Below are 18,689 nucleotides of genomic sequence, written 5' to 3' on the forward strand. Positions count from 1 at the left end.
CTTATGAAACATGAAAAGCAAATGGATTTGACTATATAAGCAGCTTAAGTACTACCGGCAGATTGCGTGTATGGCTGTCTGGAGGATTTGAAGACAGGATGAGAGCTGTATGTTTAAGTCATGATGTTTATTCGCTCAGTTTCGAGGAATTTCTGTGTAGCACATATGAGGAAGCGGACACCAGAATGGCTCTGCATGTTGCCTTTTGCTTCAGAAACGGCTTTGAAAGGGTGACAGTGCTAATGATACTGATGTAGCTGTGATACTACTTGGCCAATTCCCTCGTCTCCTTAACATTTTTCCTGGGGAGAATGTTGTGCCTCAACTCCTCGTGAAGTTTCCAAATTATTATGTCCCCATTGATCTTTTGTTCCAGAGAACGGAGAAGCAAATCTTGAACTCCCTGGCGTTCATTCACAGCATTTCGGGGTGTGACACAACGAGATACTTTTTCTCCAAAGGAAAACGAACATTCTTAGCGTCCGCCAAGAAGAGCAGTCTGTACATGGAGATTCAGTGTGTAATACAAAAGTTGAGAGATGAAACCTTCACGGAAGCCAGTATATTCTCCTTCCAAGATGTTGCAAGAAAGCTGATAATCAGCGCTTATGGAAGGGATCCTAATTAGCTTTCCCTCAGCGATTTACGAGTACACTTGTACCATCTTAAGAAGGAGCTGAAAGCGTTGTCTCCTATAGAGGGGGCGTTTGGTGGAACATTTAAGCCTTCTAACTATCAGCTTGCAATCTGGAATCCCTTATTGATTGCAAGACCATATCTGCCAAGCCCTTTGAGCTATGGACGGCAATTTTTTGGACAAGATGTTGTTCCCGTTGTTTTGAGCACTTCGTAGCTTCCGTCGGGATATTCACAACTCTTTTGTGTGTAACAAAAAGTGCACCAAGAACTGTTAATGCCTTCCTCGATTTTGTGATGTTTTCTGTACTTGTGCCGGAAAGTATGATAATTCGCCCGAAGAAGTATAACATATGCGTAATTTGTGGTCATTCTCTTTAGATTTTTTTTTCTTTCTCTTTTTTTCAGTAAAAGCTCTATTTCTGCAGCAAATTTTTTTTATTTTGGACGTATTTCTGTCGAGGCTAGGATTCAATATCTGTGCACTTTAATTTGTTCGAGGTGGCTTCTGTTTTGACGCCACTAACGGAATGGAGTTGCAAAGCTGTTGTCCCCTTCCTGTGCAGCCCCAATTGCTTCCCCTTCCTGTGCAGCCCCAATTGCTTTGCTGCTCCCCTTTGGAGATAACTCTAATGCAAGTAGAGGAACATTGGTTTGTGGTGTCACTAACTTAGGTATGTTTTGATAATGTGCAGTTAGGACGCTAGATCTGATTGTGCTCATCATTTTTTCTTTTCTCTCTCGGTACCTTATTATGTTTCACATTCTAAGTTCAAACCTCTCATCTAGGTCGAAAAACGAAAATATAGCTGACGACGTCAACGATTATGCAAATTAGGTAATATCTCCCTTGGCACACAGAATTTTCGTTGCGCCCGCCTATATTCGTCTTCAGCAACCAATTCTGCCCCCGATAAATTTCTTAAACCTTCTTTAGCTCGTTGATGACTGGGATGTTAGTATTTCGTTGGCTGGGTTGCTGACTAATAGCCGTATAGTTTATGTGAACCCATTGTACAGGCTATTTTTACTTCTAGCAAAACTAGAAAGTTTATGTGTCTTCCTGAAGGACACGTTGCCCTTGACCGTACATTTGATGCGAATGTACTTATCTCCTAGTTATCTGTAACAAAACATGATTTGTTTTTAATCTGACTACTTGAAATGAAGACTGAGAAAAACTATCCCTAATTAAATTAGTTAGGTTAATTAGATTAAATGAATTCCTGATTTGAATAATTAGTTTCAAAATAGATAAAAGCTTTTTTGTTTACATTGATGCCTCGTTGCTTGAGTCACCTTAGGGCCCTTGGAATCACATGTTTTTCCTTTTACCATCTCTTCTATGGCTTTTTCCCCCACGAAGTAACCTGTATTAAATAATAATCTAGTTATATATCATAGTCCATAAAGCTTTTTATGTTTCTCTGCTCTAATTGAGATAGTTATTATAGCGGTGCTCCTGCTTTTTTATTCCCTTTTATAAAATTGTGCTGACTGAGACTTCAGTTGTGCCTGGCTCTATCTGCAAATCGTCGTCGTAGCATCGTGTTATGAGCCCCATATCTTCATATCTCCTTTTCTTAACTCTCTTCATGTCTCTAAGCAATAATTGCTAGGCCTCGTCTATGAAAATCTGCTAAAAACGCAGACTCCTTCTCCGTCGAAAGCTGTCATCAGGGTCATCCTTTTGTTAAATTTAGTTGTCAACGTTAACAGCATCTTGAAAGTTTTGCAGAAAGTAAATGGCTTAATCCCCACCTCTCGAGTCTCTATCAAAATGCAAGTAAAAATTTCTTGTACGACAATATTTCATGAGAAGGTATCATGATGCCCATTGGGGAGGAGAGGCTGGAGGACTGCTATCTCTTAGAATTTTTGCTCTCTTCTCCCCAAATTTTACAAAATACAATGTTTTGGGTGTTTTCATTAAACAGTACTTTTTGGCACTTTCATAGGAAAATAAAAAAAAACGGAGCACCCACTTTCCAAGATTTTGAAAGATATGTTTTTGCCCCCCACCCCTCCCTACACACACACCACTTTGTTTTCATGAATCAATGTCCCTGGGAGGCATGAATAAGCTGACAGATCTTTTAAATGTTACTGAAGGACTAGGCGTATTCCATCTCACCTGACATCTGACAATTCATATGGTGCTGTTTTACCGCAATAAAACGATCTGTTTTACCGCAATAAGCTGACGGAATCTTATTATAAATGTGTCAATTTTAATCGTGACATCGCATGCTTCGTTCTCTCTCTTTTTATGATTTTTGGAAAAATCAAGGTTCTTTCGGGATACCTCGAGGTTCTTCTTTGACCTCTCCGTGGTTTTATTTTTTGTCAAGCTTTTCTTTTATTATCCGCACACTCAATTGTTTAAATATGAACCTTTACAGACCTATTAATTGATCATGCATCGACCTTCACGCTGATTCTAAATGGTTCATATAAACTTATGAAACATTAAGAAAGGAAACAGCTATGGCTTTGTCCTTTCGAGGGGCAACATCCTGAAACAAATAATATTTTGAGTCCTAGGTAAAAAAAAGAGAAAAAAAAGAAGTTTTCCAGTTTTTGAGCCACTCGAAAGCGAAATCAGTTGCTTGTACGTGCTCCTTACTCTTAAAAATTTGCTTAGCTTTCTCTATACGTAAACAGATGAAAAAAAGTTAGTGTACCTTTCGAAGTTTTTATCTACAAGATTTAGGTCTTTCCTCACGAGCACATTGTTGATGAATAATGTTGATCAACAAGAAGAGCTTTAGTGATCACCAATTGTGAACTAACAAAAATTTTTGCGAGAATTTATATTTTATTATTGTTGGAAATAAATGGCAATATTTTAAAAGCCAACTGAACCTGGTTTTAGTATTATTAATTAGACTCATGTTTACTCAACTGCCTGAAAGTTTTGGTTTTATGACACAAATTTTTGTCCAAGTTCATCAAAGGTTCATCATTACATTGCATTGGAAAGGGGTAGATACTACCAGAGAAAAACCTCCCCATGTTTTACTTTAGGTGAAAGCTCACTAGCAATAAATATAACAACCTTCATAGCAAATTAACCGTTTTTTTCTTTTAAAACTGTGCACAAAATAAATTTTTCCCGTTGATAGTCTTCTTCGAAATTTCCCACTTATTTGACCAGTAAGTTTGACAAACAGTGATTTTAATTATGGGTCGTTTTCCTCCGCAATATTGATCAACAAAAACCTTTGTTGATGGCTAGAATATGATTTTTGATCAGTTATATCTCGCCAAAACAACTCTAGTATTAACCTGTATGTGTTTTTTTAGTTTTATCGACGGAGCGGAATCCTGGAACATGGTTGATACCTCATAGTATCTTATTGATAGAAGATAGAAAAATAGCTTGTGCTGCTGATCGTGAGAATGCTCGAGTACAGTGTCTGGATGTAGTCACTGGGGATATTAAATCTCTCTTTTATTTACCGAACAAGGATGCTGGGGCTTATGCCATTGCCTATACTCCTGAGAATGGTAAGAAAGAAACTCATTTTTCCTTATTAAATTAACCATTTAGATATTTACTTTCTCTTTTTCTTCTATATTGTATTTTTATTCTACTTTCTTGTTCTGTGTTTTGTAATCTTATTTCATATTGAACTTTTACAGTTTTATAAAATTTTCTTTTAAACAGTTATATTTAAAAAGTGTGCCTGTCACAATTGTCTCGGGCTCACAAATTAACGTTTAGATTTTTGTGAAGTTGATTTTGTGCATTCTGCTTTTTTTTCTTTTTTTTTCTTTTATTTGTACAACAATTTGAGAACCTTTTTCCCTTCCCTCTCCCAATTAGCGTCTTGATCTCCTAAAAGCATAACTGTGAAACTAGCTCTTATTTCTTTCCCCTTCTTTGACATTCGGCTAACCCTTTTGGTAGATATTTTGGTTGAATTTAGTTAAAGGATTAAGATAGGATAAAGATCCTCCAGAATTATTGATGGCCATAGGGTGTCGAATCGACCAGAGCCCTTGTGTTCGGACATCACAAAGTGTAACTTGGACGGTAGATTTTATTTAGTACCAATTTTAATCAAGAGATGTCTAGCCCTTTCTAAAGTTGTCGTGATGACAAAAATTAAGGGACACCCCTTTGCCCCACCCCTGCACCCCACTCCCCTTCCCAGTAAAGGTTGAATTACGTCTGGAGAGCCAAAAGACACAGCTATAAAACCAGCTTTTACTTACTATTAAGTTTGGTTGAGATGTTACATCATCTTCTGGTGGTTATGCAAACGGCCAAGATTCCGAAAACCGCATTGTTTCAGGCTACTTCTGAGACCGAGCCTTACATGCATACGAAATTTTGGAAAATTCTAATAAAATCGATCTTTTTTTTTAAACCAGAATTTAGGATTCTCAAATTGACTCCCAGTGTTGTATCTTAGAGATCTAAAAGAGATACGGAATTTTTGATCGGAGGGTTTGAACACAATTCTTTGCTCTTCACGAGTCCGACATTAAATACTCCTTGATAACTTGACTGTTGGGGTTAGGACTGTCTTGTTATGTTTCTTGTTTATACTATTTAGTAGGCTAGAAAAAATTATTTTTTGAGGGACATTATCGGAAATTTAATACCTTCAAAGAAAATTTGCTTCTCCCTTTCATGATCCTTTCACCAAACAAAATTATTAAATTTTTACATCTTATCGCTACCGAGCTACAGACAGCTGATCACGAGAACAAAACCAATGAAAACTTAGTTTTTCTTACTTTTTAAGCCATAACGCACAACCTGCCGGCATTCTAGGTATATTCTGGGTATAAATGTTGGTATTGCAAATTTATGTTTTATTCTTTATTATTCACAGATGGAAGATTGTGGGTAGCCACTGCTTATCCAAGTACTCAGCAGACATGGAATGGAGGTGTTACAGTTTTTGATATGCACACTATGAATCCGATCGGCCAATTTGGCACAAAGGATTTAAATCGACCTCACGACCTGGCTGTTGATCCAAAAAGTGGTAATTTATACGTAGCTGATCTCATTAAACCATATACGATCAAACGATTTTATAATGGTAAGTTGAAACAAACTATTACATGCAACAACAGTTAAACAGCTCAGTTCTAAAGTTGCACTAATTTCTTTTTTGATATTTTCAAAGCTCTGATGTTCTAATATTGCTCAAAATCAAGGTTTGGCGTATTTATTAATTAGTCTTAAATTTAGGACTTGGGAGGAGTATTTCAGCAGCAGCTAAAGTGCTTTGAAGATATATGATTTTAGTTCGCAGCTACAGTGGGTCAAAACAACCCAAACTCATCAGACTTTTTTTGCTTATTCTTCTTAGCTCCTACCTATAATTTTTTTTAATTAGACATTATTTGCCTGATCTTAAAACACATTAATGAAATTCATTAGGGATTCGTTTCTAGTCATTTTATTTCGGATGCCTATTTCTTATGAATTGGTATTTTAGGTTGAGTCCGTTTCAGTAATGAATTGGCTTCAAATTAATTGAATTTGAACTCAATTTCAAATTAATTGAATCTGACTTTCAATTTCAAATTAATGAAACAAACTAATTGAATTCAATAATGAATTTCAAACACTGAACAAAACCATTAAAAGACGCAATAGTCTGCACTTTATCTCCATCCACCCAAAAATCAAGACAACTCAAAGACAAGTAAACTTGTTATTAACTAAAAGTCCACTTTTTATCTTTCAAGTTTTACGCCTTTTGTTTGTTATGTCCATGTGTTGTACCAGATGTATAGATACGCTGTTCCAGTATTCTTTTGAATAGGATATTGGAACTAGTCTCAGTAAAATAGTTTTATTTATATATTTATCTCTCGATTTTACATCAGTGATTTGTTGTTGCAAACTTTTAAGCTAGTTTTTGGAATAGCTTATTTGTGGTAAAGGTTTCCATTATTACTGATATGGTTTCTTATCATTTCTTTAGTGTACGGATTAACCAAATTCTTGTTAGAAGAAGTAGACCAGCCCAAAGTAGGAGAATTGGAGCTCCCGTGAGGGTTTTAGGTAAACAGTTTGGTTTGGTTGAGGAAAAAGTGGCCCAGGAGGATGGCTTTTAAAGTAACTTGTCTGATCAACTTGAATATTTTATGGAACTGTTCCTTAAATCATGGGGACTTAGAAATTGCATATTGAGAGAATTTTGTTGAGGGATGGGGCAGGGAAAGATGTTATAAGTTTCGGCAAATTTTTGTCTCCGATTGACCTGACAGAATAAAGCCTTAACCAAGGAAATACCAATGTGCCGAAAAGAAAATAATAATAATAAAAAAAACGGAAGGGAGAGCGCTCGAAATCTATAAAAACAAATATACGTCTTTTTGTCCTTTGCAAAAAGGAAAATTGAACATACGCAGAAGAAAGCTTGACAACAAGCAACAAGTAATCTCTAATTTTTTCTCTCCGTAGAAAAGAATATCTCTATTCACTAAAACATCTTGAGCAAACAATAACAAGTAAGTAACAATAGACGTGTAAATAGTAGGTATTGCCTTAAAACAACTTTTAATAAAACAAACTTTGACTTTATAAGATATCAAGGTCAAAGATTATAATTAATTACAAACTATGCCTTCGATTATGGAACTGTTACATAACATGGAATTATTGTATTATTCTATACTTAATATATTTTCTTCTTGTAGAAGTTTATCAGTAGGCTATGTCTTTTTTTAATTCAGCTGTCATATGTAAGTGACTTATCTTAGTGTTTTGTACTGATCAATCAACCCGTGATCTATTTCAAAGGGGTAAGGTTTCTGGGGTGGGGGGTTAAAAGGGCAAAAGCTGGCAGTTCATCACAAAACTTATGAAAAGTATCATAAAAATAGTGACATTTCAGGTTAGGGATCCCGTCCCCTGCCTCTCGGTAACCCAGCTAATCTCCCGTTCATGATCCCTAGCTTAGAGAATAATAGAAGGTACTTGTTCGTCATATAGGACATGGAGAAAATATATGGCTAATTAACACCGTTACAGTTTTTTGGTTATTTTTTCTTTCTGTATCTTAACTTCTCGAAAAAAATGTGTTTTGTGAAAATCTTCAAAACCCTTTTTACAATCCCGAAAAATTGTTAGAATGCCATTCATATTTTGCTTTTGCACATGTCAGTACTCTGCAAATAGCTTCGAACTGTCTAAAATAAGATCCAAGTGTGTATGATACCGAAACACAGCGCCGTTAGTAAGGGGACATGTCTTGGAGTACCTGTTAATGTTAGTGCTTTCTTTTGTAGGTAATTATTCATACACCAAAAAAGATGAAGTTATTGGACCAAAAGAAGAACCGTTGACTATTGGAAATTTACCAAACAGTATCAAGCAGGTGAATGTTTAGATTACGTAACCCTTCTTTTTACGGAGCCAAGAAAAGTAAAAAAAAGTCGTGAAATGTATTCTAACTTTTTTTTTTTACTATTAATATTGTCTTTGCTTTGTCTCTGTACAAACGAATTTCAAAGTGTGAAAATAAATAAATAAAGAAATTAAACTTCAGGATGGTTCTTTAGTTTATTTTTTGGATTTATTTAAAAAAACTGACTATTTAATTAATAAAACCTCCCATTTCTTTGGGAGGATCCCAAATGAAAGAAGCAGAGTTCAGATTCACCTGATCTCGAATAACATTTGCGATACCATATCTCTCTATAGCCTTTCAGTAACCCGCTAGTAATGGGATCAATTAAAAGAAAAAGAAACGAGACACCGCTGCCATTAATGCTAAAAAAAAAACGATTCCTGGTTTTCAAGATGGTAAATTGCAAACCTCCAGTTTTGATTTTTTGACGATGGTGATTTCAACAGTTCACATGGTTGATTCTGAGCATGACATTCAAAAGTTTGAGATATGAAAACAAGTTTCCGCCAAATATAATAAAACTTTCAAAAAGTATCTTGCTATGGAGGATAATTCCAAAACCAACGGCATAAAAGTTCATCTTTGTGTCTTGACAGCCATAAAACTTAGGTGTATACTTTTTGTGTTGAAAAAGTAAAAACGACTTTTACTGATTACCAAAATGTTAATTGGAAATATTTACTCTTTTTTCATGAATGCTGAAAAACCGTGACAAATATTTCAATATGTACCTATCACTTAAATCTGAATATATAAAAGTTTATAAGGAACATTAGTCAAAACTTTTCATTTCAAACATATAAAACAAATAAAACAAAAAATTAATAGACAGAATGAAAGAGCACAGGAAAAATTTCCTGAACATAAATCTAATGAAAATCATTCCGAATTTGATAAGTATCATATTTATCTGGTAAGTCGTACTAGAGAAACTGTTTTAAATCATGAGAAAACGTTTATTGGTGATATGAAATTGTGGCGTAGTTCTGGAAGTATGTCTCGGCTAAAATTGACTATTTATTGATCAATAGTCCTAGATTATAATGCAACCATTGCTGATCCTGTTTGTTTTAAACCATTGATTTGAATCACACCGTATATATATCATAAAGAAAGAAAAACGAGCAAAAATGGGGTTTTTATAGGCCAAATGAAGATACTGAAAAAAAGAAGCGAGAAAAACGCATATCTTCTTTAGTGCTAAACAAAACGATTTATCAATAAAAGAAAAAAATTAAAAGAATTAAAAACAACTACCTAACAACCATAAAAGCGAGTTATTCGCCAATATCCGCGATTTGCGTAAAATCCAAAAGAAAATATGACCTGCCATCGACGAATACTAGCGAACAACTAACAAAGACAAGGAAACAATTTATTCACTCAAAAAACAAAACGAACCGTCCATGCAATAAGTTTAAAAACTGTGCCAGTGGGTTTCTTATTTTACTGGTTAAATTTCTCACAGAAACCCTGCGATAAATAGGGAGGTGTTTTCAGGTTTGAGTAGAATACAGGGAAAGCGGTTCATGTTTTATTACATGGGCTACTAAAGTATTGGCTTCTCTTTTGAGACAACCGAAATATGACTCGTTTTTTCTTAAATCACCGGAATCTCTGTTTGAAGCTAGACCTAAATGTTGGTATTTATAAATTTCAACAGCTTCCCTGTAGTGCTGGACAATACCTTTATCATGCGAAATAAGACTAGCTTGATTAGACAAAATAGTATGATCTGGTTTTTCAAAAATGTGCTCGAAGGGGTTATCGAAAATTTCAATCCTTTCGACAGAACCTGATTTTGCTCTGTTATAAGGGGCGTGGAGCTGAGATTTATCACAGCAATACCAGGATACTCTCTAATAATCCACCTTTTGTCCCAAATGCGTATCCTGGTCCTGCTGTGATAAATCTCAGCTCCACGCCCCTTACAACAGAGCAAAATCAGGTTCTGTCGAAAGGATTGAAATTTTCGATAAACCCTTCGAAAATACCTTATAGTGAAATTATCGCGAACACAGAGGGGGCTTTTCATGACTCTCGTGCGGATATTGAAGGAATTCCTGAGGTTAGAGCACAATTTGTTGAAACTTTTTTGGATAAGCCTTCTGTTAATAATCGAAATTTTAAAAATTTTAGTAAAAAAGAACACTTGGTCTTACGAGCACTTCATAAAGATCATTCCAGGATTATTACGAAAGCCGATAAAGGCAATACTGTTGTTGTATTAGATTCATATGATTACGACAAAAAAGTCCGAGAAATTATAAATGATTCTAAGACATATGAACAATTAGCTACCGATCCCTCAGAAAAATTTGTACAGGAAGTCCGAAAAGAGCTTTCTTATCTAAAAGGAAAAGGTGAAATTACAGATCAGCTGTACAAAAGGTTTTACCCACGCGGATGCACGTCCCCTCGCTTTTATGGTCTTTCTAAAGTTCATAAGCTGGGTAATCCACTTCGACCCATTGTTTCTTCTTTTAATTCTCCTACAGCAAAAATAGGGAAATTCTTATCAGTGATATTTCGCCCACTAATTCAGGCTCAAAAATCCTATATTAAAAATTCTGCTGATTTTGTTTCCAAGGTAAAGCAAGTTTCGGTTAAACCAAATACAAGAATTGGCAGTTTTGATGCAGATTCAATGTATATCAATTGTGATCCTCAAAAGACCGAACTGATTTTGGAGCAAAAACTTAATTCTAACCCATCTATATCAGAAAAATCTACTCTTTCAAATCAGACACTTCTTTCGCTTACAGCCCTTTGTAACAGAACTTATTTTTACTTTCATTATAGAGGCATTTTTTATATACAGAAATATGGGCTCTCCATGGGTGCCCCCCTTTCTCCAATACAGGCTGATATTTTCATGGAAGACCTTGAAGAAAGGGCTATTTTGCAAAGTTCTTGTAAACCTGAATTTTTGGTTCGTTTTAAAAATGACATTTTTTATTTATGGGAGCATGGTGACGAGTCTCTAGGTTCTTTTCTTCACTTGCTCAACTCCTTGGATTCAAAACTGAAATTTACTCAGGAATCAGAGATACAGAGGCGTCTTCCTTTCTTAGATGTTCTGGTGCACCGAAAAGATTCATGTTTTGAGTTTAGTGTCTATAGAAAGCCCACACATAATGACTGTTACTTAAGTTAGTCCTCTAATCATTCTCCTGCTGTGAAAAGAGGAGTTGTCACTTCTCTAGTTGATAGAGCATTGAAAGTTTGTTCAACACGTTTCTTGGATTTAGAGCTCAACCACCTTAGAGATATTTTATTTGGGAATGGTTATCCAATTAGTTTAATAAATTCTGTAATTGCAAAACGCATAAAAAGATTATCAGATAATTACATAGAAAACACAAATCAAAGGGAAAATTCAGTTTATCTTGGTCTCTCATACGTTAAAGAGATTTCAGACCACATTTAAAAAAATCTAAGGAAAAATAACATTTACACTTATTATAGACCCAGAAAAACTATCAGGTCCCAAATTTATCAAGGTAAAGACCCTATCCCGATAGGTGAAAACTCCGGTGTCTACAGAATTCCTTGCTCTTGTGGTCTTTGGTATATCGGAAGAACTGATCAGCGACTAACGGATAGATTAACTCAGCACTCTAGTTCAATTAATGATACACTTAAAAAGCGGAAAAAACCAGAAAATTTTGACTCTGCCCTTGCAGAGCACATTTTTGATAAACCAGACCATACTATTTTGTTTAATCAAGCTAGTCTTATTTCGCATGATAAAGGTATTGTCCAGCACTACAGGGAAGCTGTTGAAATTTATAAATACCAACATTTAGGTCTAGCTTTAAACAGAGATTCCGGTGATTTAAGAATAAACGAGTCATATTTCGGTTTTCTCAAAAGAGAAGCCGATACTTTTGTAATCCCTGAAATAAACCTTGAACCACTTTTCCAGTCTTCTAATCAAATCCGTGAACAAACCCCTATGTCTCAAAGGGTGTCTGTAAGAAATTCATTAATTAAAATCAGAAATCAAATGACATAGTTCTTCAATTTATTGAATTGATGGTTCATTTTGTTTTTCGTGTGAATGAATTGTTTCCTTGTCTTTGTCAGTTGTTCGCTAGTATCTATCGATGGCAGTTCATATTTTTTTTGTATTTTGTGCAAATAGCGGATATTAGGAAATAACTCGTTTTTATGGTTGTTAGTTATTTGGTTTTAAGTCATTTAATTTTTGGCTTTTATTGATATATCGTTTCATTTCGCGCTGAAGAAGAGGGCGTTTGTCCTCTAAAAAAATTCGCTTTGTTTTTTCAGTATCTTCATTTGACCTTTCAAAACCCCATTTTTGCTAGTTTGTCTTTCCTTATGTGATGTCAGCCCAATGTGGTTTAAGAAATTATCTTTGTATATATATATATATATATATATATATATATATATATATATATATATATATATATATATATATATATATATATATATATATATATATATATATATATATATATATATATATATATATATATATATATATATATATATATATAAATATATTTGAAAAAAACTACGTTTTCTAAAGAGTTAAAGAGGCTGAGTTACAAGGTCGAACCTTAAAACGTACAGGGATTAGGAGGCACAGTTGGGGGGCTACCACCCCCAAACCCCCCTTTCGCAGCCTTTAAATATAAAAAAAAATTCTTTAAACTGAAAGTAAGGAGCGACATTAAAACTTAAAACGAACAGAAATTATTCCGTATATGAAAGAGGCTGTGCCCTCCTCAACCCCTCGCCCTTTACGCTAAAGTTTGACTTTCTCACAACTCTTTTTTTAAACAATAAAAACTTTAGCGTAAAGAGCGAGGCGTTGAGGAGGGCACAGCCTCTTTCATATACGGAATAATTTCTGTTCGTTTTAAGTTTTAATGTCGCTCCTTACTTTCAGTTTAAAGAATTTTTTTTTATATTTAAAGGCTGCGAAAGTGGGGGTTTGAGGGTGGTAGCCCCAACTGTGCCTCCTAATCCTGTACGTTTTAAGGTTCGACCTTGTAACTCAGCCTCTTTAACTCTTTAGAAAACGTAGTTTTTTCAAATAATTTCTGCACGTTTTTGTACAGTTTATTACTTATTATTGCTTGACTAACTGTTAGCTGATCGTGTCAGGAGTTAAAGTTGGGGGCTGCCGCCCCCAGACCCCCGCTCTTGAACATTCTTGTGTTAAGGCTTTTAATTCTTGAATACTCAAATCACGTCGTACATGGTGCCTCGTAATCCCTCTACGTTTTAAGGTTCGAACTTGTGACTCAGCCTCTTTAACAGCCCCCCAACTGTGCATCCTAATCCCTGTGCGTTTTAAGGGTCGACCTTGTAACTCAGCCTCTTAAACTCTTTAGAAAACCTAATTTTTTTCAAATAATTTAAAAAAGAAACTGAGTTTCTTTTCAAAGTATATAAAAAAGTTGCTCTGATGGTGAATCGAACCCGGGTTTTCCGCCTGAAAGTCGTGAGTATCAGCCGCTGGACTATACAAACACAATAGTAATTGTTGTTTAGCCAATTTAAGCTATTGTCGACGCAAGCAAATTCCCAAAAATCTTGATATGTGGTTTTTGGAAAACAGGGAAGGAGTGATCAGATTGAGCTGAAATTTCGAAGATAAGCTCCCAGGCCCCAGGAAAGCTTATTCTCTAAATTTCAGCCCGATCAGACAACGTTAAAGGGGGGGTTGTGGTGGGAAAAATTAACATGGGCTAATATAGGAAAACGAGGTTTTTCGTAAATGTAAATTCGGGGGATAATTTTTTCGGTCTGAAAATATCAAAAGGCCCTAACAGGTCGAATTCTGCTTCGAATGAGTCCTCATTCAACCGGATCCGTTGCCAACTGTGGCCTGTGGGCGTGGCTAAGAAAAAAAAAAGAGATGATGATGAATTTTAAGTGGCTATATTTGGTTTTTTGAAAACTGGGCAGGAGTGATCGGAGTGCGCTGAAATGTCGCGCATACGCGCCCGGGCCCTCGGACAGCTTAACCTCTAAATTTCAGCCTAATCGGACAACGTTACAGGGGGGCTGTGGTGGGAGGGTCGAAACTTCCGGCCCAGTTTACCCCATGAAGATAAAGTCGGAGGAGGATGAAATTTTGCAAGTTTCTTAGTTTGAGCTTGGGCTACAAAATGCGATTACCGCCGTCTCTCTGCGACCTCTAGGACCTGAAATCGCTTAACATTGTGGTGGGTCGCCTCTTTATAGAGGCACAAGTGTGCCTCCTTGATATATATAGAGAGAGAGAGAGAGAGAGAGAGAGAGAGAGAGAGAGAGAGAGAGAGAGAGAGAGAGAGAGATTTATATATATTACTACTACTACTACTACTAACAACTCACTGCAGCACCAAGCTGCCTGAGACCAACACGGCTACGCTCGCTCCTCCTCTATCCCAATCTATTAAAAGCTTCCCTTTTACACCCTCCCAGAAAGTTCCCAATTACCTTAAATATTTTTTTATTTCGTTCTACCCATTCAGGGATGACCTGCTTTTCGTGTTTTTCTTATTATTTCCTTATGGATAATATTATTTTGTTTTTTCTTTTTTTTACTCCGTATCTATTTTATATTGCGGGTTATAAATAAACTTACTTACTTACTAGAGATGTCTCTGGCCCCCAACAAGTTCTTATTAGATTTTTTCGTAGGCACTAGACTGTCACTTATATTATTTACCCGTATTAAACTGTTTCTCTTGAAGTAAAATCCAGCGATCTATTTATGTGTTCATGCAATTCCATGCTTCTTAGCTCAGTTGCTACTATTAAACAATCATCAATTCTTCAAAATATCTTAGATTACTTTGTTAAATTGACCAAGGATTAGAATTTTCACTTTTATTGTCCAAATGCAGTTTTTTCTTTTGGGTCCAATAATACCTGCTCTCATTACTTATGATGGATACATCGAGACTGTGTTAAGTTAGGATATGCAAAGTAAGAAAGAGATCTTGCTTTCAGTTCACATTTAGAGAAGCAAGTAGACATAGCGAAACAGTCATTTTCGTCGCTTAGATGTGCAATACTTTACAGTAAAGCAAATGCAATTCGTTAAATTTGTGTCAGTTAAACTCCTTCATGAATCTGTTCTCTCATTTTTAATCATTGTAATCATGTTTTTTTTTGCGTATCTATGCTTGCGGGATTTTCCTGAGTGAATGCAATCATTTTGAATTCAACCTGACCATTGACGTTTGCGCGTAAAACTTGCAAAAAACTTAAGAACTAAACTTAGTCAATTGGTCATCTTCTCTCCCCATCATTTGCACCACAATTAGATTTTTCACGGCTAATGGACAACGCGACTACCTTTTCCTCTTTTGAACTTGTAATGAGCTTGTTTTGTACGTTATCTTAGCCTTCATTGGGCTCTATTTTGCCTTTTTTTATTTCCTCTAACTGTATTTCTTAGTGTCTTTCTTTCTCTCTCAGTCTTTCTCCCCCTCCCCGCCCCCTCTCTTTTTCGTTTTTTTTTCTCCGTTGTAAAGTCTAAGTGTTTGTGTACCATCATGTTTTAGAAACGGATAGAATATTTCTGTTTTCAGTTGTTGCTTCCTTCACTTCAATTTATTTCTTTGTTTTAGTTGTTGAATTCCAGTGTTTTGGATACGTTCACGCCTGTGCTCATTGCATCTCTCTTAGCTGCCCCAGTATTAGCTATACTTTCGGTAACATTGTGTATCAAGCTAAGAAGGAAAAAGTATTGTAAGTAATCTCTGAAAAAATCAAATTTTTGTACCTTTTTTCTTTTTGTTTCTTAGTTGTCTTTTGCTTCTCTTCTTTTTTGTTTTTAGCTGTTTTATGATCATTGGTTTATTTTAGTATTTAATGCATTTCACTTTCCATTTTGTTTTCCAATTCATAACCCTGATTTCATCACGGAATATATTCTTCGTCTACTTAGTAAGGAGCAAACAATAGTTCACAGAAGCCAAAACTTAAAAACCAGTTCTTAATGAGACTATCTAGTAATAGATTTTTTCCATGTAACACTAATTTGAAAATAACAATTTTCATTTAGATTAAGCTGAACGGTAATTTAGAAATCAAGAAATTTTGTTTCAGACATTTAAAAAAAGAGGATGAATCCCTCAAAACGATGTCCTATTGGAATAAAATGTACACCATTGAAATCAAGATTTTCGAACATCCTTTACCGAAGATATGCAGTTTTCCACCTTGAACAACAAGGAAAATCACATTTTTGTATCACATTGTTTGTATCACATTATATCACATTGTATCACATGTCTCCTGTCTTTTTTTTCTCCCGGGTGGTCGTATCGAGTGTAATTTCATCTTGACTTTAAATTTTAGCTTTTATTTGATTTTGATCCCTTTTGTGCTAACTGAGTTTGTAAAATTTTTATCCAATTCACACATAAACAAGGTGCTAAAGCTCTATTAAACGAATAAGTATCAGACTAAATTATACCATTTCAAATTAAAACGCTTGTGATCATTGATTTGTATAAGAAAATTTCAGATGCTATTCTTGTGTGGCACCTTGTTGTGGTTTTGAGCTTTCATCGTCAATGCACTCGTGGCATCGTCGATAAACTCGTGGCATCGTCCATTCTCAAGGATATTCCCTAAAAATAAAGATTCTCAGAAAAATAAAATGAACAACAGTAAAGTATATGTTGAAGTTATAGGCTAATAACCTTAGCTCCTATATTTAGCAAAAACTTAGAGAAAATTTTAGACTGCCGGTTAAATGATTGGCTACAGGGTTTAGGAGCTATAAAAGAAGAACAGGGGGTTTTTAGAAAAGGTAATAGTACTACGGATAGAGCGTTTATTTTAATTGGGTTAATTGAAAAGTATGGATCAGGAAAAGGTAAGATATACGTTGCATTTTTGGACAAAAAAAAACGGTTGATATTGTTAGTAGAGTTCTGCTTAAAAAAGGCTCGAAGATATGGGGTACGTCCTTGTTTCATTCGTTTGGTTGTAAATATGTGTTTTGAGGCTAATGCGACTAAAACTAAGTTAAGAAAGCAGTAAAGCAAGGATATGCCTTGTCACCTTGACTTTTTGGTCCTTTTATTACTGACATTGTTGAATTTTTAGAAAAAAAATGGGCTTCAGCAGTGAAATTAGATAAGAAAACTTCTCGGTTTTGTTGTTTGTGGATGACACTGCTCTAGTGGCGAATTTGGCACATGATTTACAGAAGTTACTAGACCTAACAGAAGATTATCTAAAGATGATATTTGGGAAAAATGAGTATCAAAAATAATATAACTGATGAAGTAATGGAGGCTCCCCCTCCCGTACTCTTGTATAGCATCAAAATCTGCATAAAACAGAGATTTAAAAAAAAGAAAATGAAAGATTTTGGACCAAAAAAGTAGGATTTTTATCTGACGTAACTGGTTTCCTCGAAAATGTCCATTACCTGAATTTAGTATCAGTATCAACATTTTGATACTAGAACAGTTTTGATACTAAAAACTGAAGCGGCAACGGCTCGTTGCCAAAAGCCTTCATCGAGTTTAATGCCCATTCTACATTACGGAGCAGAGACTTTTGGGAATGAAAAAACGCTTCAGCTAGAGTGTGTTCAATTTAATACTTTTAGAGATTGTATCGGCTGCATAGAATGACTCATTCCCAGATTTTACATGGTGATCTAGGTCTATGGCCACTAAATAATTACAGACTAGTCTCAATGATTAAATTTTGGTTTAGAGTTGTTCAGTTACCGAGTGACAGGTTGGTTAAGGCAGTTTATGAAGATTTACTCTCGCAAGGGAAAAAAGATCATAGCCACTAAAAATACAAGACATTTTAGACCAAACAGGATTTTCTTTTGTGTAGAATGAAGGAAGAGGACTAATGGATATAAATGCACTTCGGGAGAATGAAATTAAGATAGTACTAGAAAATCAAATAATCCAGAAATGCAGTGAGGAGGTAAAGAAACCAGAAACATTAAAGTTTTATAAAGATGTTAAGGTAGTTTATAGACAGGAGTTCTAGGATAAGCTGAATTTAGCAGCTGGAGATATTTGACTTATGGATGCAGCTCAGGGCTAATTGCCTTCCAATTAGCGCAAGATTTAAAGGATACTCAAAAGAAACATATTGCAATGAAGACAGGTATACTTGCCCCGTCTGCAAAGTTAAAGAGGGTGATTTGGTGAATTGCTTGAGCCGGTGCCAGGGGCTCTACGATAAGGAAATGAATATTTGGAAAAAGTGAGTTAATACCTCCGGATGTCATAATAAGTTCGTTGCCTCAGTTTATTTGTAGAATAGCGAAATATCCGGAGATTATGTTCACAGAAAAAAATCCTAGCATTAAGTAAGCGTAGTGTTTCATTTAAGTGTTTTATGATACATTATGATAAAATCCTAGCATTAAGTAAACGTAGTGTTTCATTTAAGTGTTTTATGATACATTATGATAAAATCCTAGCATTAAGTAAACGTAGTGTTTCATCTAAGTGTTTTATGATAAATTATGATAAAATCCTAGCATTAAGTTGACGTAGTGTTTTATTTAAGTGTTTTATAATAATTTAATAAAAAAAAACTTTTTCCACAAAATAAGTTTTTCAAAGAAAAGTAAAGAACTCCATTAAACAAAAAAATGAGCAGAAATAAAGTCAACTAATCTACCAAGCGTGAAACTACCACAAATCA

The 18,689-nt window shown here is 35.2% G+C and overlaps 1 protein-coding gene across 5 annotated transcripts in view; it reads left to right on the forward strand.

Annotated features, from left to right (window-relative positions):
- The window catches only part of LOC148942657 (peptidyl-glycine alpha-amidating monooxygenase B-like), a 119,755-nt gene that overhangs the window by 91,711 nt on the left and 9,355 nt on the right, over nucleotides 1-18,689 (forward strand). For all 5 annotated transcript variants that reach the window (XM_089102604.1, XM_089102603.1, XM_089102602.1 and 2 more), the window contains 4 exons: nucleotides 3,943-4,146; nucleotides 5,484-5,696; nucleotides 7,900-7,988; nucleotides 15,623-15,743. In XM_089102604.1, the coding sequence (XP_088958730.1) occupies nucleotides 3,943-4,146; nucleotides 5,484-5,696; nucleotides 7,900-7,988; nucleotides 15,623-15,743 (627 nt within the window). The remainder of the gene's footprint in view (nucleotides 1-3,942; nucleotides 4,147-5,483; nucleotides 5,697-7,899; nucleotides 7,989-15,622; nucleotides 15,744-18,689) is intronic.

Source organism: Artemia sp. Qi Xiang Cuo, chromosome 16, assembly GCF_049724085.1.
Source record: "Artemia sp. Qi Xiang Cuo chromosome 16, ASM4972408v1, whole genome shotgun sequence".
In the NCBI taxonomy this organism is placed as follows: domain Eukaryota; kingdom Metazoa; phylum Arthropoda; class Branchiopoda; order Anostraca; family Artemiidae; genus Artemia; species Artemia sp. Qi Xiang Cuo.